The sequence below is a fragment of the Pteronotus mesoamericanus genome, unplaced genomic scaffold, assembly GCF_021234165.1.
Source record: "Pteronotus mesoamericanus isolate MK-2021 breed Mesoamerican mustached bat unplaced genomic scaffold, CSHL_Meso_final contig_68, whole genome shotgun sequence".
Lineage (NCBI taxonomy): Eukaryota > Metazoa > Chordata > Mammalia > Chiroptera > Mormoopidae > Pteronotus > Pteronotus mesoamericanus.
Window position 1 is genome coordinate 24,057,708 of NW_026555234.1, and position 27,544 is coordinate 24,085,251.

At 36.1% G+C, this 27,544-nt stretch overlaps 1 protein-coding gene and 1 pseudogene across 1 annotated transcript in view; one reads left to right on the forward strand and one right to left on the reverse strand.

Annotated features, from left to right (window-relative positions):
* Nucleotides 1-16,480: 16,480 nt before the first annotated feature.
* KLB (klotho beta) overlaps nt 16,481-27,544 on the forward strand; it is a 30,871-nt gene continuing 19,807 nt past the window's right edge. The window contains exon 1 of the mRNA XM_054582055.1: nt 16,481-17,305. Coding sequence (XP_054438030.1) covers nt 16,481-17,305 — 825 coding nt within the window. The remainder of the gene's footprint in view (nt 17,306-27,544) is intronic.
* LOC129077745 (uncharacterized) lies at nt 19,362-19,473 on the reverse strand (annotated as a pseudogene).

Sequence of the window (27,544 nt, forward strand, 5' to 3'; positions counted from 1 at the left end):
GTATGCAAAAACCAACAATTAATTCATGCTTTCATGTATAAGAGCACGGTTTTTTTCAAACTTTTATAGGGTAGGAATTACCCATTTGTGTTAGCAACTAAAATACTGGTGGGACTCCAAATAAAAATAACAAACCTATTTGCCCCCTCAGTAGTGATTTCACTACTTATATTAATTTTGCAAATCATAGCAATCACATGTAATATTTACATAAGAAAGATTTATTCACATTACATAGAAACTAATTTCATATGCCTTAATCACTACCATAATCCCCAAAATAATATTCATCAACTTTGCATTTGCTGGTTCCTTTACCTGGAACCCATATATGAATCTTTGCCTATAATTTCAGAGGACCTAAACCAATTTATACCGTTTATTGCATTTAAATAAGCTGTATATTAAAAGTTTTTATTTTATTTTTAATTATAGTGTACATTAAACATTATTTTGTATTAATTTCAGGTGTATGGCATAGTATAAGAAGTTTTACATGTCTTTTACATTATAGCACTTTAACTTTTACATTTCTTTATTAACATTTTGAAGCCTTCCTTGAATTTTGGTGAGACTTTGATCAGAAGCCTGTCACTTCCAGAAAGATACTGAATTTAATTTGTAAGATTGTTTTCTTTCTTTTGTAACAATTTGTTAAATTGTATTTTTATTTTTGATTTTAGAGAGGGGAAGGGACAGAGAAAGAGAAGGAGCGACACATCACTGTGGGAGAGAAATATCAACTTACTGCCTTCCACACACGTCCCCACGAGGGCCAGCCTCAACACCCAGGCGTGTGTCCTGACCAGGGATTGAACCAGCAACCTTCCAATTTCCAGGACGACACCCAACCAACTGAGCCACACCAGTCAGGGCTGGATTGTTTATTTTAGGAGCATTTGCTTGGAAATATTGTTTCTCAGAAATATTAAAAATGGCTGCATATGCTTTGATACTCCTCACCTGAACCTGGGCTGGCCTGTGACTGATTTGACCAAAGAAGTGGTGGATACAATATTCTGCCAGCTCCGGACATTTGCTTTAAGAAGATAGCAACTCCCAAGGGGCCAGCTGAGCCCAGGTTTATAGCCCTCTCCCCCAGGTGCCAGAACTCAAAGTGAAGCCATCCTATACCCACCTTACCAGGTGCTGGTGGAATTCCACTAAGGGCCCCCAGCCAACACTACGCAGAACACAAAAATCACCCAGCCAAGGCCTACCTAAACACTCTGACCCACGGCAGTGTGAGCATAGTAAAATGACTGCTCTTTTAAGGTACGAAGTTTTGGTGTAGTTGGCGTGAAGTAATAGGTAGCCAGAATAGAAATATTTTAAAGGACTCAAAAATAAGCATGAACAGAATACTGATGTTTGTGTTCTTTACTGTGGTGATTTTTATTGATGCACCATTCAACGACTATTTGTTGATCATCTGCAATGTGTTAGCACTTCTGTGTGTGCATGCTGGGAACCCACTGCAAAAGAGGCAGACAGTCCTAGCTCTCTTGAAGTTTATACTTTTGAGAGAAAAAGAAAAATAAGTACATACACAAAAATAAATTCTGTACTTTCAGATAAGGTTAAGTGCTGTAAAGAAAATAAAGCAGCATAATGAGATAGAGGATAATTGGGGAGAGGATTGTGGAAATAATGTAAATAAGTTATCAAAAAAACCTCTAAGAAGGAGATGTTGAACTAAGACATGAATGTTGAGAAGGGGACAGCAAGTATAAAGACCCTCAGATGGTATGAGTTAAACATATTCCAAAAAAAGCAAGAAAGCCAATTATATGACTGGTGCATATAATTCATGATTGAGTCTATTATTCACTTTGTTTCTACATAATAACTGCATCTGGATTTTAACCCTTACTTGTCACTATTCTGTAATAGTGTCTAGCTTGAATTTCTTCCAGATGAAAGACCAGCCTGTGGTACACCTTCCATTTCTATATAGCCCTTCTTTGATGAGAATAAAATGATAATAGGTTGTAACTACTTTCATGTCTTCGTCTTAATTGAATGACTGCAATAATGCATCCCCAGGAAAAGGAGGATGCACAAAGAATATAACAAACTAGGGCTGCTGATTTTTTTATAATTTTTCAGAGAGGAACAGAAAAGTCAGTTATTGGCAATATAAAACATTAGCTAACAAAGATTCCTTGCATGTTTTATTAAAAGTATTTTGATCAAAAGTTTTCCTCATGCTCTTCTTAGTCATTAATTCAGCTCTCCTTAATATAAATATCTATCATCACCCTGGCCAGTGTGGCTCAGTGGATTGAGTCGAAGGGTTGCAGGCCAGCTGCCCAGTGGGGGACGTGCAAGAGACTTTCAATCAATGTGTCTCATGCATATTGCTGTTTCTCTCCCTCTCTCCTTCCTTTCCCCTCTCTCTAAAAGTTAAATAAATAAAATCTTTGAAGAATTTTTTAAATATTAATTTTAAAAATACATATTTATCAAACCAGTTGATGAATTAATAAAACGGGTATTATTTGGTAACAGGTAATACAGCACTGCCATTTCAAGAATTAAGGATATCTATTGAAATCCTAAAATATTTTTTTTTCTTTTAATAATCATTTGAAACCTAGCACAGAGAAGACAATTTTTAAAGGACACATTGGACCTGACTAGCTGATGCTCACTGGCTTTATCTCAATCCTTTAAAGAAAAGGCTTCGGCAAAGCCAGTTTTGTGGAAGTCAGGCATCTTTTTCCTTTCCCTACTTAGGGATAGATCACTGATGGAAGAATCGTTTACATTCCATGAAGAACTTTTTACTCCCAAAGTTAGAATATTGACATTAACATCTTTACTAGTATGTTTCTAAATTTGTGGCTAGTTGGGGTTATGCTTATAACAATTGGCTCTCTTTCCTAACATTCAGAGTTAATTCCCTCCTGAATTGACTGAAAGCCATGCAATTATTAAAAAGTGCATAATTTGTATTTGGTCATCCTTTATAATCTAACTTAATTACTGTGCGTAAGTGAAAAACAACTGCAAAAGTCAATATAAATTTTTCGTGTTAATGCCTCTACCTTGGTTACCTAAGTTATGTAACGTATCAGCATTATAGGGATAACTTTCAGATTCACTTTGAACTCCTCAGGAGCACAATTGTTGCATTGTCTTTCACATAGACTTTTATAGGTCAGGAATCAATCGAATTTTCACTGTGCAACAACAAATGTGACTTTCTGCCCTCTGGATAAATATTAGCATGCCCTGCTTTGTCAGGGTTTATTGGAACATTTTCCTTATAGAAAACAGTCCGTTAGGCAGCTTGCCCTCTTCTGTGTTTGTGATGACTGCAGATCCAGACCAGTGATGTTTATCTTTTAATCCATTTATGAACATAATCATTAAGTCATAATCTGTTACCATTAAAGTGCACATATTCCAATTTAGGAAATTAGGGACTAACTATGTCATTTATCTTAATTCTTGGATCATATCCAGTTAACCTTCTTAATATGATTATGCTTGAGTAATCTAAATTTATATAAACTTGCCTGATGATTTTTTACATCCTATAAATAATAGAAAGTTTTTCCCAAGTAAATCTTCACTTAGGTTAGAAGAAACATTTACATTTAAAATGGTAAATTTATCAGCCTCATAAAATAGTAAATTTATAAAAATAAAACATGTAACTTTACTGTTGACATATGCATTTTATTATATATAATATATCTCAGATTGTGGGTTAATTTCCTAAAATATTCATTGGCAATTAATTTTAAGGGTGTGCATAAACAGAGCAACAGGAATACCAACATCATTTTGTAGTGAGAGATTTTATGATTAGGATAATCTTTCATCCTCCAAGTCCTAACAATCAAAGTAATTCCATAATTTTTGTCACTGTTTCATAGAAATAATGAGGCATGGTGAGTAAAGAAAACTGTCATAAGTTATTTGAGAATGACTGCTATAGTAAAACAAAAAAAACCAAAAAAAACCCTACCAGGAAATAAAAGACCTTTAAGACCCTTGAGAATTTGAGATTCTATGATAAGGTATGCCCAGAATCCTCATTTAATAAAAGTGAATATAATCACTTGATACAGAAAAGTGTATATCAGAAGTAAAAAAAAAAAATCTTATAAATGAACACAAGTCAGAATAGAAGGTACATGGGAAAAAACTCAAATTCACATCTTCCATAAAATATACAGCATAAATCTTATCAGATAAAGTCTGATTTATTGCCATATAAGAGATATAAACAATACTTTTTAATATAAGCATATAAACTGATACCTGCTACAGAGAGAACTAACTTGGCTTTAAGATAAACAAAGTCAAGAGTTTTAGACTCTACATTTCAAAATATTATACCTGTTTGATGCCTTTATAGAAATATTATCATTAGCTCTGGGATGGTGGAAAGCACTGTAAATCGTGAAGTAACTGCAACATTATTAATAATACCTTGAATTCCCTAGACATTTTTTAGGAAGTGTATATAGTAATGTTAAGTGGTTTGCAACAGTTAATATTACTAGTCGTTGAAACTCATTACTAAAGTTGAATTCCACCTCATTTCCTTTCTCCCACCGTAGTCTAAACCTGACCATTAGACAATATGAGACAAACCAAACTGAGAGACATTCTGCAAAACAATTGACCAAGATTCATCAACGATGTCAAGGTCATGAAAGATAAGCAATGACCGAGGAACTGTCACAGATTGGAGAGGACAAAAATATACAGTAACTAAATGCAATGTGGGATATTGGACAGAAAAAGGCCATGGAGAGGAAAAATCGGTAAAATCTGAATAAGCTTTGTTTGTACTTCAGTAAATAGTACATAGCAATTTTTATTTCCTGGTTTTGATCATTTTAAATAAACATTGTGAGTTCACATGAAGCAAAACAGTGCGAAATATGTGTGAACTCTCTATGTCTTTGTCTAAAAGTATAATTTTTTTAATTAAAAAAATGAGGTGATGGTTGTGGTTTAAACAAACAGGATTTGGAGTAGGAGGCAAGAATTTGTTTTTGGATGTTTTTAGTCTGAAATGCCTATTAGATTTGGGAAGAAAGAAATAGTCATGAGCAAAGAAATCAGAAAATTTGTATTTGTCTTAAATAATGTATAAGATGGCTGGGAAGCTTAATAAAATTTTAAGAAGGTAAAATTAATACATTATTAATAACTTGCAAGTTAAATCTCTTATGATTTCAATAAAATATCTCTCCATGAGTAGTTTCCTTGATGAAATACTCCCTTCACTTGATTTCAAGGTCTCTGTAGTCTCCTGGTTTTCTTTCTTCTTCAATAGCCACTCCTCAGACTGATGGTTTTCCTGTCCTCTTACTACCTGATCATCTCATTTCCATACTCACTGCCTGCTGATCTTATCCAATCTCATAGCCTTGTATACTAGCTGAGTACAGACTTGTATATAAACTTTCCAACTTCACGTCTCCATTTGGCTATCTAATAAATACATCAAGGTTAATATGTCCACAACAAAACTTCTGCTATTCCTTCAACAAACCTGGATCTCAACTAATAATACCACCATCCTTCCATTTGTTCCGACCAAATATTTTGAAGTAATTCTTGACTTCCTCTCTCTCTCCCCCCTTCTCTCTCTCTCTCTCTCTCTCTCCCTGCCACACACACACACACACACACACACACACACCCAAGTCATCAGCCAATGTTGCTGGCTCATTCTTCAAAATATAACCAGAATCCACCAAATCTCACCACATCCACCACAACCATGCAGGTCCAAGCTACCATCATCTCTCTCCTTGCTGTTGTCTCTTGACTAATCACCCTGATTCTGCCTTTGTCACCTTTACATTACACTCTGAACACAGCATCCAGAGTGATTCTTTTCAAATGTAACTTAAATCACGTCACTTCACTAAAAACTCCAGCGTTCCTCTTCTCACTAAGAGTATAAAGGCAGATTCCTCCCCATCCCCCTGTATCATCTGGTCGCATTACCTCTCTCTACTTACTCACTACTACTCTCATTCATTCCACTCTGCCCACATTGACCTCTTCATTATTTCTTGAAGGTGCCAGACATGCTTCTGCTTCAAAGACTTTTCACTCACTGCACATTATCTGCCTGGAGTGTTCTTTCTCCTGATACCTCTATGGATCACCCTTTGACCACTTTCAAAGTCTCTATTCACCGTCAAAGATGACCAATCACAAGCATCATGGGTGAGAGTCAACAAAAACAACCAAAACCAGATTAACATTCCAAATGATTAACAATTTAGAATTTAGACCAGCTATGTATGGAGTATTTACAGGCATAACCCCAAAGAGGAACATTGTATCTGTTGGCCTTCAGTGTAGGAAACAGAAATCACTGTGCGTATTTTGCTCAGGGAAAAAAACAAAAACAAAAAAAAACAACTTTTAAACAGGAAATTTGGTACTGAATATGTTGGAGGGATGGGGCTGAAGAAATGAAGCCAGATGCCATCACTAGGCTTTTGTTTAAGGTTTCACTTGGGAACAGCAACTGGTGTTGCTGCTGTCACTACCACGCCCACTGCCACAGCCTCCCTCACTCATGAATCTGGAGACATTCCAGGGAGTGTGAGTCTGGCTGCTACAAATACCAGTGGTCCCAGATGGGGTCGTCCATCAGCCTCTACCCCCACCAGAAGCAATCACCTCTATCTCCCTTCAGATGTTTATATGAAAACGAGCCCCATCCTAGAATTATACACTCAGACCACCAAACAAATGTGGGGGTAGAAAAAGACATGTAGTTCCCCCAAGCCTCTCTCCAATACTGATTTCCTCCGTATCTTCTTTCAGGAAGCTACTGAGAAATGTGCTTCACCAAAATGAGGAAGTAAAGAAAGAAGAAGAAAGCATGGGATATAGGAAACAGGTGACCTAGCACAGGAAAAAAAGGAGGGGAAGCCCCAGGTAGCAGCTGTGCACCAGGTGCAGAGGGCAAGCGTTCTGGGGAGTCATGCACGAGGCACTCTGGACAAAGCTACTGGGGAACACACTCCATAACAATGAGGGAGTGAACCAAGATAAATGAAAGAATGAGATGCAAGCAACAGAAAGCAAATCAGGGGAAAGGTAAAAGAATTCCTAAGATTAGCAAAAGTTAGGCCCAAGATGGCAAATACGCAGAGCATCAGTTAGATAGAGGGAAACAAAGGTCTCCAGGAGGGGTAACTCTGAGAGAAAAGATTGAAACTAGTAATAGAGGAGATGGGTCTTATGGAAAATTGTACTGAGAGGTACTGGCAGGTGTGGGAAGCATTAGTGATATCTACGAAGATAACTAAGTAATGAGAAAACAAGGCAATTAATAAACTATAAGAAAAACAAAAAAGAGAACATAATCATAGTATACTACAATACTCATCAAATAATACTTACGTAAAAGCACTATAAACCTTAAATATTGATTTAACCAAAAAAGTAAAATTTTTACCAAAAGAAAATGGTAATTCTAGAAACCTAAATCTTCATCGACTATAATAGGAAATCAATAGATAGTCTGAAATTAACTAACTGAAAGATAGCTGTACCTGAATATTATGTAGAGTGTACATATAAAGATGTACAAATACTAGAACAGCTAAAAGAGTTGAAAGTGGGGAAGGAGGCCACAGGAGTAAATACCTCTAAAAAGAAACAAAAATTAATTTTAAAAAGATCACACAAAAAACAAAACTATAAAAGTACTAAAAAGAAAGTATAAGAAACTATCAGTATAATTATAGTGGGGCCATGGCTTTCCTAGCCCAGACACATTAAAGGAAATACATAATAAATTTGATATCACAAAAGTGAAAATGTTTTACGCATGTAAATACACTAAAACAGAGTTAAATATTGTTCTAAAATTGATTGTGGTAGTGGTTGCACAGCTCTAAATAGACTGACTAAAAATTGTTGAGTTGCACACTTTTTGTGGATGAATTATATGGTATGGGAATTATATCTAAATGAAACTGTATTTTAAAAAATTAAAAGACAAATTCTGGGGAGAAAATATTTACATTTATATCACACGAAGGATTTACTGCTTTATATATAAGAAGTTCCTTCTAATTCATTAGAAAAAGACAAAAAGTACGGTAGTAAACAAAGGAGATGAAGCATTAATATGTGGTTGCCTCTTGCATGCCCCCTATCAGGGACCTGGCCTGCAACCCAGGCATGTGCCCTGACTGGGAATCGAACTTCTGGCCCTTTTGTTCACAAGTTGGCACTAAATCCACTGACCCACACCAGCTGGAGCCTGAAGGAGTTGAAAAGACAACTCCCAAGAGAGCGAGAATATGGAAAGATCGGTAACCAGAGAACACAAATGAATGCAGAAATGAAATGTCATCTTGTCCGATAAGGACAAGGATATTGACAAAACAGAAAAAGACATGTAAACGCCCAGTATTGAGGAAAGGAGGGGAAACTGGCTCTCCTGCCTTAATGGCAGGAACTTAAAAGTTATCAGCTACTGTTCTGAAGGGCACTCAGGAAATGTCCACAAACAGAAAATGCACTTTAACCAGCAATTGTAGTTTTAGCAATCTCTTGTATCTCTTACATATACAGTCATGAATTCAGGGTTGTTAATTTCTGAGTTGTGTATACTAAAAAAATGGAAAAATTTGTATGTCTACCCATGGGTGAAAATAAAGTATGGTGCACACAACTAGACCTACGTATAATGACACAGAAGATCTTTGAAATAAATTATTAAAAAGAATAAAGCATGTTGTAGAGCATAATGTATGGTGTGTGATCATAGTAATGGTTTTCAAAACTACAAAAGTGTGTGTGTGTGTGTGTTAATGTGTGCAAAGGTAATGTTAATAAGGGGGACTTTAACTCTTTGTTCCATATTCTTATAAGAATATCCATATTCTTAAAACCACCTCTTACTAATTTATTACTAGTATTTTTAGAAATATGAATTCTAAGAAGAAACAGAAGTCAGGTGTCTACTCAGAGCTACTGAATGACAGTCTTCAGGGATGAAGATTGAGCATTTGTATTTTTTAAACCTTAAGAGGTGATTCTGATGCAGAGTAAGAACTAAGACTGGAAAATAGGTTGGCAGTTCCTCAAAAAATTAAACATAGGCTTATCATATGATCCACCAATTCCACTTCTGGGTATATACTCCAAAGAATTGAAAGCAGAGACCCCAACAAATATTGGTAAGCCCCTGCTTATAATAGCATTATTCACAATAGTCAAAAGGTGAAAACAAACCCAAATATTCATCAACAGATGAGTAGATAAACAAAATGTGGTACATACATACAATGGAATATTATTCAGCCTTAAAAAGGAATTATACTTGTATTCTGATATATGCTACAACATGGATGAACCTAGAAGACATGATGTTTAGTGAAATGCAGCTGACACAAAAGGACAAATATTGTATGATGCTACTTACATGACATATTTGGAGTAGTCAAATTTATAGAGACATAAAGTAGAATGGTGGTTTCCAGGGGCTGGAGGAGAGGAATATGGGGGATTATTGTTTACTGGGTACAGAGTTTCAGTTTGACAAGGTGAAAAAGTACTGGAGATAGATGTTGATAATGATTGCACAACAATCTGAATATACTTAACATCACTAAACTGTACATCTACAAATAGCTAAATGGTAAATTTTATATGTATATTTACCACAGTGAAAACATTCTTTTTGAAAGAATAAATGAGGAAAAAAAACGTATATGAAGAAACCTTTATGATGACAATGACTTCATACTGATGCTTTAAAAATTCTCAAATATTTATAAAGATAAAATATGGATTTATGAACTATTTATCATGATTAAATGAATCAAGATAGCGGTTTCATCTTTCCTAAACAATTATTAAAGAATGAATATTTTACTCATGAAAGGACCCCTATTCTCTCACCCACAGTAGCAGCACCATTTTACATCCCCACAAGCAAGGCACAAGGGTTCAATTACACTACGTACTGACCCACATTTGTTATTTTCTGGTATTTGGGGTTTTTTTAATAACAGCCAACATAATGGGTATAAATTCATGTTATTTTTATCTACATATACTCTAGCTAATGAATTTGCCCTCACAATTACCTATTTCTTTTGTTGTTAAAGGGTTTTATTTTATTTTATATTAATCATGTTTTACTGATTATGCTGTAACAGTTGTCCAAATTTTTCTCCTTTTCCCCCCTCCACCCAGCACCCTTCACTCCCTCAGGCAATCCCCATGCCATGTTCCTGTCCATGGGCTATGCATATAAGTTCTTTGGCTACTCCATTTCCTATACACTACTTTACACCTCCATAGCTATTCTGTGACTATCTAGTTGTACTTCTTAATCCCCTCACCTTTTCCCTCTTCACCCATTCCCCCACACCACCCCTCCCATCTGGTGAACGTCAAAACGCTCTCCACATTTACCATTCAGTCTCTGTTCTTTTGTTTGCTTAGTTTGTTTTTCTGATTCAGTCCTTGATAGATATGCATTTATTGCCATTTTATTGTTCATAGCATTGATCTTTTCTTAAATAAGTCTCTTTAATATTTCATATAATAATGGTTTGGTGATGATGAATGCCTTTAGTTTTTTCTTGTTTGGGAAGCTCTTTATGTGCCCTTCAATTCTAAATGATAGCTTTGCTGGGTAGAGCAATCTCGGCTGTAGGTCTCTGCTTTCCATGACCTCGAGTATTCCTTGCCAATTCCTTCCAGCCTGTGAAGTTTCTTTTGAGAATCAGTCGACAGTCTTATGGGAGCTCCCTTGTAGGTAACTAACTGCTCTTCTCTTGCTGCTTTTAAGATTCTCTCTTTATCTCTAACCTTTGGTATGTTACTTATGATGTGTCTTGGAATGGGCCTCTTTGATCTATATTGTTTTGGACTCTCTGTGCTTCCTGAATTTGCATGTCTATTTCCTTCACCAAATTAAGGAAGTTTTCTTTCATTATTTTTTCAAATAAATTTCCAATTTCTTGCTCTTTCTCGCCTTCTTCTGGCACCTCTATGATGCAAATGTTAGTGTGCTTGAAGTTTTCCTAGAGGCTGCTTACACTCTCCTCATTTTTTTTTAGTTTTTTCTCGTTCTGATGTTTTTTTCTTTCTTATGTTACAATCATTGATTAGATTCTTAGCTTCATCCACTCTACTGCTGTTTCCCTGTGAATTGTTCTTTATTTCAATTAGTGTATCCTTTGTTTCTGACTGGATCTTTTTTATGCTGCTGAGGTCCTCACTAAGTCCCTTGAGCATCCGAATAGCCAGTGTTTTGAACTCTGCATCTGATAAATTGTTCGTCTCCACTTTATTTAGTTATTTTTCTGGAGTTCTGTTCTGTTTTTTCATTTGGGCCATGATTCTTTGTCTCCTCATTTTGGCAGCCTCCCTGTGCTTGTTTCTATGTGTTAGGTAGAGCTGCTTTGACTCCTGCCTTGGTAGTGTGGCCTAATGTAGTAGGTGTCCTGCAGGCTCCAGTGGCACAGCCTCCGTCATCACCCATGCTGGGTACTCGAGGTGTGCCTTTTGTGTGGGCTGAGTACACCTTCCTCTTGAAGTTGAGGCTTGATTGCTGTTGGCATGCCAATGGGAGGGATTTACCCAGGCCAGTCAGCTGCAAGGACTGGGTTTGACCACTGACCACCAACCTGGGCCCTCTGCGGAAGTTCAGTCGTTCAAGGGCAGGGTGGTGGTACGCCAGTGTGATCTGGAGCTGTTCACTGGGTGCGCAGGCCGTGGGGTTTCCGGGGTGGTGCAGGCCACAGTCAGCCCCATCTGTGTTCTGCCTGGGGCCACCCTGCATCCGCTATCTTGGAGATTCCCAAGTAAAGCTCAGCTGCGAATCTAGACTGGCTGTTTTTAGTGTTGGGCCTGGGACCACTTAGCAAGAGACACAGGGGTTGGAGACTTACTGAGGCTTGCTGTTGCTTGTTTGATAAGATTTAGGAAATTGTGAAGCATAAGCTAAGACCTTCAATTCATATGAAAACGTCACTGTTAACCCCTTGGGTAGGCCCATACACTGGGTGGGACAGAGTCTCAAGGGATCTTCAGGGAGGGGCAAAGCTTTTTAGACAGGTTGATATAGTCTCATATATGGCACCCACCTGCTGGCTCTGCGGCTCTGTGCAGGGGAGGGCTGAGAAAACGGACAATGGCCTCTTTCTGTCTTTCTCTCTGGGGGAAAGCTGTCCTCCAGCTCCCACTTTGATGCCAGGCACTTTAGTTCCTCCCTGTATGCCACTGGTGCTTTTGGAGCTGCTACCCTGGTGCTGGGCTTAGAGGGTATGCATCTGAATAAGCCTGTGTGTGGGCTTTTTAAGGGGAATTACTTGGGACTCCAGACATTTCTTTCACCGACTCATTTCCCACTGTTTTTTACAGCCAGAAGTTATGGGAGCTTATCTTCCTGGCACTGGAACCCTGGGCTGGGGGACCTTGTGTGGGGCTGGGACTCCCCACTCCCAAGATACCCCTTCTGAATTTTTATCCATGACATGTAAGTATGGGACCAGCCCGTTCTGCATCTCTGCCCTTTCTACCAGTCTGGATGGATATGGTTTCATTTAATTCTGTAGTTATCAGACTTCCATTCAACTCAATTTCTGGTGGTTTTGAGTGATGGTCGTTCTATGTTTTAGTTCTAATTTTAATGTGGTTATGAAAGGAGGCGAGATGTGTTTACTTATGCTGCCATCTTGACCAAAAGTCTTTTTTCTTTTCTTATATGAAAACTGAAATAGTTTAATGATTGGTCACTAGTAAATAAAAATAAGCACACATTTCAAAACTTAGCCTTTGTTAATAACCTTTTATTAATCAATAGGCTTTTTCTTGAGCAATTATGTATAGTTACAGAGTTCCCTTATACTCCTTCACTCCCTCACTTCTATTATTTTTAGCATCTTGTATTAGTGTGATACATTTGTTATAATTGATTCTCCAATTTGATACATTGTTAACTATAGTTCATAGGTCTACATTTTTGTGTTGTACATCCTATGGGTTTTGATAAATGTATCACTATTATTACAGTACCCTACAGAAAAATAGTTTCACTGTCTTAAAAATCTCCTGTGATCTACATATTCCTCTCTCTCTCCCCTAGTCCCTGGAAACCACTGATGTTTTTATTGTTTCCAGATTGCCATATAGTTGGAATCATACAATATGTAGCCCTACTTTCATTAGCAATATTCATTTAAGGCACCTCCATGTCTTTGCCTGGATTGATAGCTCATTTCTTTTCATTGATTAATAATATTCCATTGTGTGGATATGTCACAGTTTATCCATTCACCTACCAAAGAATATTGCTTGGTGCAATGGGTACACAATGCTGTATGGAGATGATGTTTTGCTGAGTTGTACACTTGAAACCTGTATGACTTTTGTGAACCAATGTCACCCCAGTAAATTCAATAAAAAATAAAATTAAAAAAAAGAATGTCTTAAGTATCATCAACATTAATTTTCATAACTTATTTTTATTTTTATAATTTTACAGTTATTTTATGTTTTTAATTACTGGTGATTTAATTTTTTTTCCTTAGCTATACAGTTGTATTTCCTCTTTTGCATACTTCTGATTCATGTTGTTTGGCCATTTATCTGTTAGAGGTTTACACTGTTTTTCTTATTGGTAGCCATGAATTACATATACATATACATATACACAGTGAAAAGTTGGCCATTTGCCTTCTAGATTTGCTCAAATGTTTTCCAAGTTTGTTATAGATCTCTCAATTTTTATTTTTCATATATTTTAATTATAGCTAAATTATTTATATATGACCATATAAATTTTATATGGGCCTATATATTTATATAATTTAATATTTACTTTTATTAATTGTGGTAATTGTGGTAAAATACACATAACATAAATTTACCATCTTAACATTTCTGTGGCTATATATTTTTGAATTAGTTGTATTTGTGAAGGTGTAAATGATTACATTTAAAAGTTTTATTTTTAGTAATAATTTTGGAGTACAAATATATTAAATCATCATGTTGTATACCTTAAATTAATACAATGTTATATGTCAATTATATATTAATACACCTGGAAAAATCTTATTTTACAGTGAGTTAATTGTACCAAGTCCATTCATTCCATAGACAATGATTAAGCATTTACTATGATAAGCAATGATAAAAAATTTAGATAAGATATAGTCTTACAGTCTAGTGGAGGAGACAAACAAATATCCTAGAATTGTTTGTGACAAATGAAGTGATAGAGGTATACACAATATACTGTAGGTACATTATTCATTCAACATGTACTTTAGTAATTTCTAGGGTCCCTATATTCAAAACTCAACCAAATAGCCACGGTCCATGATTTTTAAAAAAAGAGAGAAAGAACCCTGGAACAGAGGATACAGGTAAAGTCACTGTGTGATTTATTGATTTATTGTGTGAAGACTGTCATGATAAAGAAAGCATGGGCTGCTCCACCTAAATCAAATCAAACTGGCTTTTTGACTCCCTGGCTGCCTTTGGATCGACCACCATCATGAACAACAGAGGAACTGCCTGGACCAGGAAGTTCGTGACCAACTGACTACTTCAACAGAAATAAGTGGTCATTGATGTCCTTCACCCTGAGAAAGCAACAGTGTCTAAGACAGAAATTTGGGGATGACTAGCCAAAATGTACAAGACCACGCCAGATATCATCTCCATATTTGATATTGAACTCATTTTGGTGGTGGCAAGAAAAGGGACTTTACCATGACTACGATTCCTTGGGTTACACACACATGAAAAATGAACCATGCACAGATTTGCCAGACATGGCCTGTATGAGAAGAAACAGACCTCAAGGAAAGAGAGAGAGGGTCACAGGAACAGAATGAAGGGAGTCAGGAGGCTCTTAGGCCAGTGTTGGTGCTGGCAAAGAGTGAGCTGGATCGGGGACAACAGAAGGAGTCAAGATGCTGCCATGACTATATCTGCATGATCGTGCAGATTTTTCATGAGAGGACTAATAAACTATACATACTTTTTAAAAATTTAAATAAATAAGTAAAATGAAACAGGAAGTTAGAAATGATTTCCAGAGGAAGTACTGACATTTTGAAAACAGATGGACGTGAGCTTGAGAAGTGGGGGAGACACTTCCTATGCAGAGAACACATGTACCAAGGCACAGGGGTGTGAGTGAGTTAAGATGTGTACTACTTGTCGAAAGGTGTTTGCTACGGCAGAAGGGAAGGCTGCGGCATGCAGTCAACTGACAAGAAATGAAGCTAAAAATGAAGGCAGGAGCCAAAACTTTGCCTTTCATGCTAACTCCTAGTATCACTTCCTGCATAATCTTTCCCTTTCACATAAAAATAATAAGGATAATGTTTATTGAGTGCTTACTATGTGTCCATTTCTGTTCCAAGAGCTTCACCTATATTTAATCCTCATAATAATCTATGCAGTACATACTAGAACTATGGCTTTTCTTACATAAGAGAAACTGAGGTAGAGAAAAGTTGAGTAACTTCTTTCTAGACACACAGCTATATTTAAAATTAGGCGATCTAACTCCAGAGGCCAAACCATTAACTGCTCTGCCTATCATTAGTATGTGATATTTCAAGTATTTAAAACATTAACTTTTTCCACGTTTATTTGGAGGTCCTAGGGTCTGTACAATGTTTCTTTCTATTTATTCTTATTCCAGATTCATGCTGTTTAAATTGTGCTTTTTAAATATTTTCATATATGAAGGTAGCCTGTGCTTTCACTATTTTCTTTTCCAGATTTTTTTTGTAACCATTGCCTATTTATTCTTCAAGCAAACTTTCACAATGATTTTGTTTTAACTAAAATTTGGGATGAGAGGATTTTGGTTAAAAGCACATTAAATTTATAAATTAAATTGGAATGTACTCAGTGTTTCCATCCATAAAGTGATATACATTGCTTCATTGTCTTTCAAAAAATTCAATACATTTTAATAATTTTCTTAAATTAGGGAACATTTAATAAGATTATTCTTAGATTTATTATAATTTTGTGCAAGTGTAATATGATTTCTAATTCTTTATTATTGGCCTATAGGAATGCTATTTATCTGCCTATAACATTGTTTTTCCTGAAATGTGAAATAATAAAATGACCACTCAAAAATTATAAAAATAAAAAAGGCATACGCCATAGCAATAATGTTCAAAAGTTCCAAAAAGATTTGGGTCAATATGAAAGGCTACAGAGAAAATATCGCAGTTTTATTTATTGTTTATATATGTTTTATTAAACATTGGAACTATTGTCACTGATTCATTTTCATCTAATTTTCCCCAGAATAAGAGAATGAACTGTGCTGGTGGCCGTAACAGAGCCACCTCCCTCAGATTACGTTGCTTTCCCTGACCCATCCTAAGTCTCACACTTCAAGCTAATCATTGACAGAGCTTTACAATCACAAGCTTTTACTGAAGCGTTGATAAGACAGTCAAGCAGTTAGTGGCAAATGAAGCCAGGCTGTGCGGCAGGGTCTCCAGGGAATGAATGGATTTTCTTCAGCACTGATGAAAGAAACATTCGCTATAGGGAAACAATGTCCAGCGGGGGTCTGCAAAGATCTGTCATCCTGTCAACATTTATTCTCCTACGAGCTGTTACTGGATATTCCGGAGACGGAAGAGCTATATGGTCTAACAAGCCCAATTTTAGCCCCGTAAACGAAAGTCAGCTGTTTCTCTATGACACTTTTCCTGAAAACTTTTCCTGGGGCGTTGGGACTGGAGCATTTCAAGTGGAAGGGAACTGGAAGACAGATGGAAAAGGTCCCTCTATATGGGATCATTTCACCCATACACACCTGAAAAATGTCAACAGCATGAATAGCTCCAGTGACAGTTACATTTTTCTGGAAAAAGACTTACTGGCTCTGGATTTTATAGGAGTTTCTTTTTATCACTTTTCAATTTCCTGGCCAAGGCTTTTCCCCGATGGAATAGTAGCAGCTGCCAACGCAAAAGGTCTCCAGTACTATAATACTCTTCTGGACGCTCTAGTGCTTAGAAACATTGAACCTATAGTTACTTTATACCATTGGGACTTGCCTTTGGCACTACAAGAAAAATACGGGGGGTGGAAAAATGAAATTATAATAGATATCTTCAATGACTATGCTACATACTGCTTCCAGACGTTTGGGGACCGCGTCAAGTATTGGATTACAATTCACAATCCATATCTAGTTGCTTGGCATGGGTATGGGACAGGTATGCATGCCCCTGGAGAGAAAGGAAATTTGGCAGCTGTCTACACTGTGGGACACAACCTGATCAAGGTACTGTACAGCTGGCTTCATATTATAGCCTCAGACTATAAGGAGCAGGAGTTAAAAAGAAACCCTAAGGAATGTATCTTCTGTTTAAATAATTCTCTTTATTGAAATCAACTCAACTAATTTTAGCCTAACTCATAAATTCTAGCCTCAAACTTCATATGTATATAGTGTATATTTTATTTATCTAAGATATTATTAATATATTAATCCAATTATTTTTGTGGGAAGTTCATTTTTAAAAATGAAATTTTTTTTATTTTTAAATAACTATCTTTAAATCTACAATTATACATCAGAGCATGAGAATATGAGTTTCCTTTCATTCTGTGGAAAAACAGTGCTTTACAAATTTAACTGTTGGAAATCCTTTTCTGACAACCTGCAACCATTTCAGAATTATGTTAAGGTATGGCCATTTTAAATATGTATTTGTTGTTACTATCCCTATTCTTAGTAGTACTTAGCTATCGTAAGCTAAATAAATGTTAGTTAACTGATACATATTAAATGCAAGAATTGAAATAAATGTAATTCACAGCTGTTTTTATTTATGTTACATAGCAGAAAAGATGAGATTAATTGTTCCAGGACTTAAAATTAAACTAGTAATAACAAAACTGAGAAGAATATACTCTACTAAGTGTTAAAGCAGTATAGTTCAAAAGCTGGGGTTTATGTTGAGAAAAGTTAAAATTACTAAACAATAGTGAAACTATTAGCAAAATAAGTTAATATTCATTGAATATTTACTATGTGTAGCAGACTACTTGAAACATTTTACATGCATTATCACATTTAATCCTCGTGATAATCTTATGAACTAGGTCCTATTTTTATCCCCATTTTAAAGATGAGAAAACTGAAGCTTAGCAAGATTAAATAACTTGCCCAAGGTTACAGAGTAAAATGTAGCTGTTGTGAACATGGGGTTTATAAATGACAAAATAATTAAACACTAAATGTCTCTATTAAGAATATTTTTAAAGGAACAGTCTTTTGAAAATTTTCAAGATATTTTGCCTCACATTGAGGCTGACATCTAGAATCAGGTTTAAGTTTTTGAGGCAACTACTTTACTTGGGAAAAATAAATTACTCTGGAAAACTGTGACATTTTGAAAATTTTTTAAAAAATCAGTAGGGTCTCATCATGTGGTAGGAGAGGTAATGAGATTTTGAATCATCAAATGTTAAATATATAGAAAGAGAAAAAAATGTATAGGAACATAACATTACTCCATGTCGAAATTTGCAGATACAAATATATCTGCTAACCCTTCTTTTCTTTGTGAATTTCCTGAGTTATTACCCATGTTCATTGCACTATGATTCAGTCAACATCTGCCCTTGCAGTAAGCTGATTGCATTATGATTTCAAGGTCATTTACATATCTTTGTATAGAGTTGTACGTACAGCTTAATCATGTGTGGGTATACTGCAAGTTGGGAAAAAAGACCTAAAGGGGAAGAAAACTTACAGCCATCAATTATGAATATTAAGCATATATAAGTTAGAAAAATATTGATATTTCTATTATCTAGTTCTTTTAATTATTTAAACAATACATGCTGGTGTAAACTGAGAAATATCAGATTGTACCAAAGGATATAAAGTGAAAAAGTTCAATTCTGCTTTCCCTCTCCACCTGGCAATTCCAACCTCAAATTTAAACCACTGTTAATAGTTTCTGATATAGTCTGTTTAAAGTTTTCTATGCAAATACAGGTACATATACAGTTATTTAACTTTTTATTTTAAAATTCTAAATTGTTGAAAGGTTTTCAGTTACCTGGGGAACTATTAACAATTAGAATTTTTATTTAAAAATATGTATAAATGGTTAATTTAAAGCCTTAAAAACTGGTTATCTGGTTAAAAACACACAGGAAAGAGTTGTAACTAACAATAGATATTGCTTCCAAACTTAGCATATAAAATATTATATTTTCATTCCTCTCCAATTTGAGATAAATGATGCCCATAACACAAAATTAACACTCTGATAGTGAGATAAATTTCATTGTTTTAAACTGAAAGATTACATTTTTCCCCCTGCAAATGTATTCCCCAAAAAGACAGACAGAAATCATAGAGACTTTTTTTGGTCACATCCTAGTGCAAACCAAAAGAACAACATCAGATTGTTCAAGGTCTGTCAGTGGATGCAGTAATTTTTAATTACTGTGTAATTAAAAACACAATAATTACTTGGAAAAATTATTGTGTTTTCCAAGTAATTTCTTCCATCTCTTGAAAATTTCTACATTACTAACCTAAATAAGGAGGGTAAGGGGTCCCTTGAGATCAGTCAGAAAGTGAAATACACTGCACAGTCCAAGACCTCAGAGCACCAGAGAGAAACCTGGCACTGGTTTGGTAGCCTGAGGTGAACTTGTCTTTCCCACTTGTCCCCTCTCTGCCCTTCCTTGAACACAGAGAAGATTAATTAAACATTTTATGTTGCGATGAAGTGTTTCTTCCTTCTTATAACACTTCGTGACCCAGAAGAAGCATTACTGTAGGATTAGTTTTTAGTCCCAGAACATTTATATAAAACTAAAGTCATAGATTGTTATAGACCACTTTATTCCCCCATCCTCAGCTATTGAAAGGATTGCATGGTGGCTACAGGGTCTTTTAAACTCCAAGATGATCTTGAAAACTCCACCTCAGTCTGAAATGTCTTGGTTGGGAGAGCACCTGAATTGTCTAGACAGTCACAAGGCTGACCTGGAATTTAGATTTCACTTGATTTCCAACCTGGCGATTACCTTAAAGCAAGTCTAAGCCTCAGGTAAAAATTTGTCATAACCACACCAACTAATGGATGCTCCGCTCTGACTTCTTAACAATACTCAGAACAGAAAGAGCATGCAGTGATTGACGTGACCATCTTTAAGCACAGCAATCATAGCTTTAAGGATTATCTATAATTTTGGCAACAATATTGCCAGGTCTATTATGATGCCCATTTTACATAATGGTACTTCATGCATCATGTCACTCCCCTGCATAAGATCTGTTAGTGATTCCCCAAAGTTTTGGGGATAAAGTCCCAACTTTCCATCAAGATCTTCAAGACACAAATCCAGCCTCCATTCCAGGCTTCTTCCTGGCCCCTCTCCCACCCCCACCGCTAACACCCACCCCTTGCACCTCCCGCTCCACTCTAACGCCCTGCTATCCGTGTCTTGATTTACCTTGCTACTCCCCTCCACGCAGCCTCCACTAATGCTCTATTCAGCTAGAATGCCTTTCTTACTCCCTGCTTTGCTGATATGATGTCCTTCAAGCCTCAATTTAAGCAGCTGCCACCTCTAAGTTATTCTTGATCTTTTAGGGTTAGGGTCCCTCCTGAAGGCTCATGTAATAAGATGTGCGCAGCACCCTGTATGGTACTTTTCTGTCTCCTCAACTAGGCTGCGAGTTCTTTGAAAGAAGAAGCTATTTTTTATTTGTCTTTATGTTTCCAGCACCTTGCACAGAATATTAGATACATGCTAGGTATAAATGTTTGTTGAATGAGTGGCTTAGGGTCTCTATCTTAAACCTGTAATCAAAGATCCACTCTCGAGTTCAAAATTCCTATTTCATTTCATTATCACTAATTTCTGAATTGCCTCTATTAATCCAGTGGTGTATTAATGTGGACTCTTTTGGTTGCAAGTGACAGAAGTCTAGTTCAAGTTGGCTTAAGCAAAAGTGGGCAATTTCCTGGTTCGGAAACCAAATCTCAGGAATGCATGGACCCAGTAACCAGCACACTCTAAGAAGCCCTTTATCTCGGTCTTTCCGGAACATTTTTCCCTATAGGTTGGCATCATTCTCCTTTGTAGAGGAAAGGCTTCTCTCTCCCAAGCTGCTTTGAAAATTTCAAACCATTTGACCTATGCTCTCATCCCTCAGATCAGCAGAGCCCCGGGGTTTCACATTAGCAAAGGCAGTCTTTGTGTGTTTTTATTTTTTTAGATCAGTATGAATAATAATTTAAATTTGTAGATTTCTTCCCCACTAAAAATGGAAAAGTTGAGAGCTTCTGAGTAAACATGCATAGAGGTTGGGGAAGATGAGTTTCTTCATGAGATGGTAGCTCACTCATTTATTGCTCCACTAAATACTGCCAGCTTCCATGGCAGTCTTGATTTCATGGTTCTAAATTATTATGTTTCATAGACATATACTGTTTACACAGTATCAGGATTTCTCAGCCTTGGCACTATTGACATTTTGAGCCAGGTAATTTTGTGTTGCAGTGGGCTGTCTTGTGCATTGTAGGATTTTTAGCAGACTATACCCACTAGATTCCAGTCGTACCCATGTCCCCAGCGCTATGACAACCAAAAATGTCTCCAGACATTGCCAAATGTCCCCCGCAGGGGAGTGCAAAAGTCCTCTCCTTTCCCTCCCTTGAAAACCACTGACTAAGCGGTTAGGGGCATGAAGCATAAAGAGCAAGGACATTGAAATATAACCAATATGAGGGACATAAAAAATGATAATTTATAAAATTTCCTCAAAATTGTCACCAGATCTGTAAGTTGCACACAAACTCAAAATTAAATTATAGTATTATCAGAACGGTTTTGGAGAAGAAACAGTGCTTGAAGAAATATTAAATGAGAAAATAATGTTGATGATTATATCTAATTTGACTTTTCACATATTGGAAACAAAGGCTGTCCCTACTGGCTTTGTGTTACTTGTGAAATACTTGAAAGTGCTGACCCAAACCGTTTCTCTTACATACACAGTTATTTATGAGCAAAACACTAAACTTACTTTTTGAAAGCTCCTAATTTTTTTAAAAGCAAAATTTAAAGATTCAAGCAAAATGTTATAGAAACCATTATTATCCATTTTTGATGCTGTAACATTTTTTCACAAGTTCAGTCTTTTGTGCATCACTCCATGTTGGGTTTTTTTGCTGGCTTTCTTTGTTTGCATAGCCAAGTACCACATGTACTATTATTTATTAAGACATTTTCCTGTAAAATGTTTGTTTTGAAAGGAAACTTCATATCTTACTATGCATGAGAGACTGGTATTTTCTAATACCCTTAAAATAAATATATACTATTTAAAATTAAAATTGTTTATTTTTGTTAAATTTAATGTTAAAAAGAGGTAGATATACCAGACTTGGAAAACACCATAGAATGGATAAATTTTACCCTACATTTTACTATACTTTTTGTCCTAAAACCAAACACAGGGTATCATTTAAAAATGTCTCATAAAATGTTTTTTCTTAGGCAATTTAAATAATGTAAATAATGTAACAGTGTTTATTACGTGGGAAAATGCCAATATTTATGTTTGTATATTGTGAGTATTTTAAATATTCATAATTTATTTTCTGAATATTTTAAATAAACTTTATAATCTTTAATAATAAAATAGACTATATAAATAAATATGTCAACACCTTTTTGTATAGTACACACAGATGATGAAATAATTTTTTAAATTCCTCGGGGGTTCAAGGGATTATTTAATACTGTGAAATAGGCTTTCAGGACAAGAAATGTTGGGAAACACTAATCTAGGTCAGGGCCTTACCAACTTGTTCCTGAGACTGGGATGTTTATTTCTTCCCTATTTTCCCACCTCTTTGGAAAACTTTGTTTTCTTACTACCAGGTAAGTATTCTTATAGTCATTTTACAGTTGATGAAACTGAAGCCCAGAGAAATTTGCCTGGCGTTGCACAGATGTACACATGTTTCTTAACTCCATAGTAAGCGGCAGAGCCAAAATTCACATCCTGTCCACCTCAATCCAAGCCAGCAAGGTTTCATGGCATGAGTCAGCTACCCAGCTTCAATGGAGGAGAACAGTTTACAGCTTGAAACCCAGGGCAGCCACTTGTGTTGCTATTGACTCAGCAGACATTTGACTTCTCTTTGGCTAGTTAGAGACCAAAATAATTTATCTACATGTTTTAATTGTCCACAAGAATCAATGAACAATTTATCCTTGACTCATACATTAACCATGAGGCTTTTCTTTTGTCCTGTGACTTTAATTTTTATTTGCTCAAAACTTCAGTTTTCCATTAAAGTGATGCTCCATCATATATGGGTGCCCTTGGCAATACCATCTACAGTTTAAGTAAATGTTAACACAATTATTCATTTAATTAGCTAATGCATAGTATGTATATGATAGCCCAACTCATCTCCATTGGGACCTAAACATCTGTAACAAAATATAGAAAATAATGATCCAACAAGTTAAAACTAGCATACTTATAGATGTTTCTACTCAAATTTGAATAAAAGATAAAAACTGCTTGCAGATAAGAACTGCCAAAGACAGTTTCTACAACCGGAATACCATTGTTAGATATAAGAGTCATGTAAAAAACCAATTTGTAGATGACAATTGGTATCTAAAACCTTCAAGAGAGCAATATTTACTTTTTCTAATCATTAAGTAGAAAAAGTTATACTTCAGTGAATGATTAACAAGAGTTTAAATAAATATAATTATAAATGTTCAGAGAATAACATTGTGATCATGTTTAAACAGCTTGATTTGATATGAACACTCTCATACATGGAAAATTAGGCCCAACTGGATATCAGAAAATATTGTTAAGTAATGGAAGCAGTAGTAGATATGATGAACCTATGAAATGAGGGAAACTTTACATTAGTTTATAGTATAAAATAAGACACTTAATTGAATATAAAAAGGCTTACTGAGAAAACTCAACACTAGAAAATAGTCTGTGTTAAAAGAAAATGGTATAATTAAAACTATTGAACATTAACAACAATTCTGTTGCTAAGAATAGATCAGAACCATTTAACTTACTAACCAATAATGAGTGCAGCACAGAACTAATTAAAGTGGTTCTTGGGTAATTCAGTAGAGCTTCCTAAAAATGTTTTGGGGGGCCTTGAGGCTGGTAAAAACCAGTATTTGGGGGGAACCCTTTGGTTGGTTCTTTATAGCATCATATCTTGACCAGAGATTATGTGACTGAGTCTTAAATAAAGGGCTGTGGTTTACTATTATCAGTTCTTCTTTCATGTTAATCACATATGCCTTGTATATCTCCTCCTTTTACCGTTAAATATCAACATACTGTTACAGAATAGACAAACGTTCTTTAATATATAATGGAATCCAGAATAACAACTTTTTTTAAGTTGCTGTTTTTCCCTTTGAGATTTTTGGAACCTTGGAGAAACTGAAGAGGTGAAAACAGAGAGCAATTAAATTCACTGATAGAAACTCTGTTTCAACCAATTAATTCTCTTGACATTTTTAAACTAAAAAAATAAAAATACGTTTTTAAAAATAATGCATGTTTACCCCAAAACATTCAAACAATACATAAAGATAAAAATAAAGTCTCCTCTTTAATTCTTACCCCCTAACCCCATGCCCCAGAAGTAACAACTGCTCGCTGCTTGTTCAATATCCAAATAGTTTTCTATGTATTTATAGACACATATATACAAATTTTTTTTACAAAATTTGAGTCATAACATTCAGTTTTGGTTACCATCTCTAATTAATTGAAACATAAAAGTGCACTGTTTTTATTCTACTTATTTCTGTACTTCTCTCTCCTATTAGAGTCTAGCGGTCATATGGCAGGAGCTATTTTGTTCATCTTTTTTCTCGGTGTCTACCGTAGTGCATTGTATTTGTTAAATAAGTGCCTGTGGACTTGAATTTAGGGAAATAATCAATGTAAATGAATGCAGAGTAAAGAAGAGGATAAAATGATAGCTGCGGGTTGAAGGAACTTAAAGAAAAACGATTTCTCTAATCTGGCTTTGGTGATGTGTATGACTCCGGAAAGGGAGAAAAGTCAAACAGAACAGAAGGCCGTGCGGACGGACACCCTACTCGGTCGCGCGCCGAGGCGGTGCTGCAGGCCGCTTCCTCCCGCGGCGTGTTCCTGGCACCCAACACTGATGCACGGAGTTCTCGGCCCCCTGGCCCTTGTTTTGGGGCCACGGCTGTTATATACCCTTTGCATTTTCACAGCCTGTTCAGTCACCGTTGGGTCTAAGGGGTTAAACCTGTGTTTCAAAGGCATATCATTGAATTTTCATGATGACACGAGAGTGAACTAGATGGCTGAAGTACTTAGTTCTAATTCTGGCTTTGCCACTAACTGAGACTTTGAGCAAGCCATTTATTTCTTGGGTGTCAGCTACTTCATTTATAATAGAAAAAAATTTTAGTTGGACCAAATGACCTCTAAGGTCCATCCTCTACCTCTGATTAACAGGCACAAGCACAGAACTTGGAGCAATGCAGCCTGGGCTTGACTTAGCTCATGAAACTGGACGTTACTGTCCACCCCTTGGTTTCATCTCCTTTAAAGGGGGAATGATAATAGTACCTACCTCGAGAAATTTAAACCTTGGATTAAATGAGATAGTACATGGAAGCACTTAGAACGGTGCCAGGCACATTTGGCACTAATACACAGCAGTTCTTCTTACAATTTATATTATGAATATTCTACAGTTTTATAATTTCATCACTGTTCTGTTATATTTGATCATGGAAGTCATTCATCATTAAGGATCGATTAATAATGTTGCATAGTGTTAGACACTATGCAAACACAGCATCCCAGCCCTCTCCGCCTAACATTGACAATGGTGTGAAGGTCACCACCCTCAGTCAAGATAGTCAAGTGTAGAAGTGGTGCGTCAGGAATCCATAGAGCCTCTAACACCGGTGAAGACAGAATCCAATGCCAATATTGGGACAGAGGATTACCCACAAATGTTACATGCTGTGCTAGGCACTTGGACAATGACATGGTCTTCTGAACACTCTCAATTTGCTGGTAGGTCTTCCAGGACCTCTCTAGGTGATCCTGAATTCTGAGTATACGTGATTTCCCTCTCAGAATGCAAGAGAGGGATATGGTACCTTCATTCTAGGACTGTTTAGTTCTTTTAATAACCAGGCTCAGCAGAAAGAAAATATAATTTTAAAGCAGTATGTTGTGATTCATGTCCAGTGGCCTTTGCCCCAACAGCTTCAAAATTTAGAATTGGGACATACAAAAAGAAAGATGGGTTAGTAAAGTGATCAGGGAAGTCTGGGTTCAAGTCCTAGCTCTACCACTATGCAGCCTGTGGAAACTTCAGTTTCTTTTCTAAAATGAGAAAAATAAAATATGCCTTACAGGCTGTATTATCCAAAATGTTTGTCAGGGGACCAACATACTACTAGCTGGCTCATAGTGGGCATTCTTTCCACAAGTATCATAGGCCAGGCTCTTTGCCGATGCACAACTGGGGACACAATAGATGGAGTCCCTGCACTCAAGAAGCTCAAAGGCCAGGCGTGGAACTATGTGGCCTCGGCCTGAGACTTACACAATCTGGAGGACCTCTCTACACACACACACACATATATATATATATATATATATATATATATATATATATATATATGTGTGTATATATATATATATGTATATATATATACATATACATATATAGTGTGTGTGTGTTTATTTTTAATTATATATATAATAAACACAAAAATTGGCACAAAAGTGAATATTTATTTGATGATAAAAATCTTACAACAAATTACCGTAGTGTTAGAGATTCAGGGTTTTTCCCCCTGAGGTCTCTTTAGGGTATTTATCAGAAATACTTACCCCGCAATCCTTCCACCCACAACCTGACTCCCACTCCAGTTATAACCTTTTACAAGGACCAGGCAAGTCAGGGTCCCTGCAGCTTCGGCTTCCTTAGGTTCATGGTAACTCTGCCTTTCTTGCAGGCCCCAAAATGGGGCCTTATTTTTGTTACTGTAAGAATTATATAATTTGGGATTTCCGGAGAGGCTTTTATGTTGACTGTCTGTAACTCTTCATTCCTAAATCCTGAGGAAAGACTTTAAGTTACCAACCCAGGCTATTTTAGCTGCAGTTATACTCTGAGTTATGGTCCTTTTGCATGAAAACAATTACTAACAGGGTTGCTGTTGCTAACAGAGTAATAACAGGAAGCTTAACATATTATCCACCCTCTGCAAAATTGGCATGCAAATGTTATCTCTGGGCACAGAACCTGAACTTGAGTAAAGCTCCAATTTGCTAATATTGATTTCTTCTAAACTCTCTCCTAATATCTGGGGAAACCCACAGATGCTTCATTTAATTAATTATGAACTTTATTCTAGACCTTTTCCCTTTTGTGTTGCCAGGTTTAGATTCTGACTCAGGCATTCATTTAATTTAGTC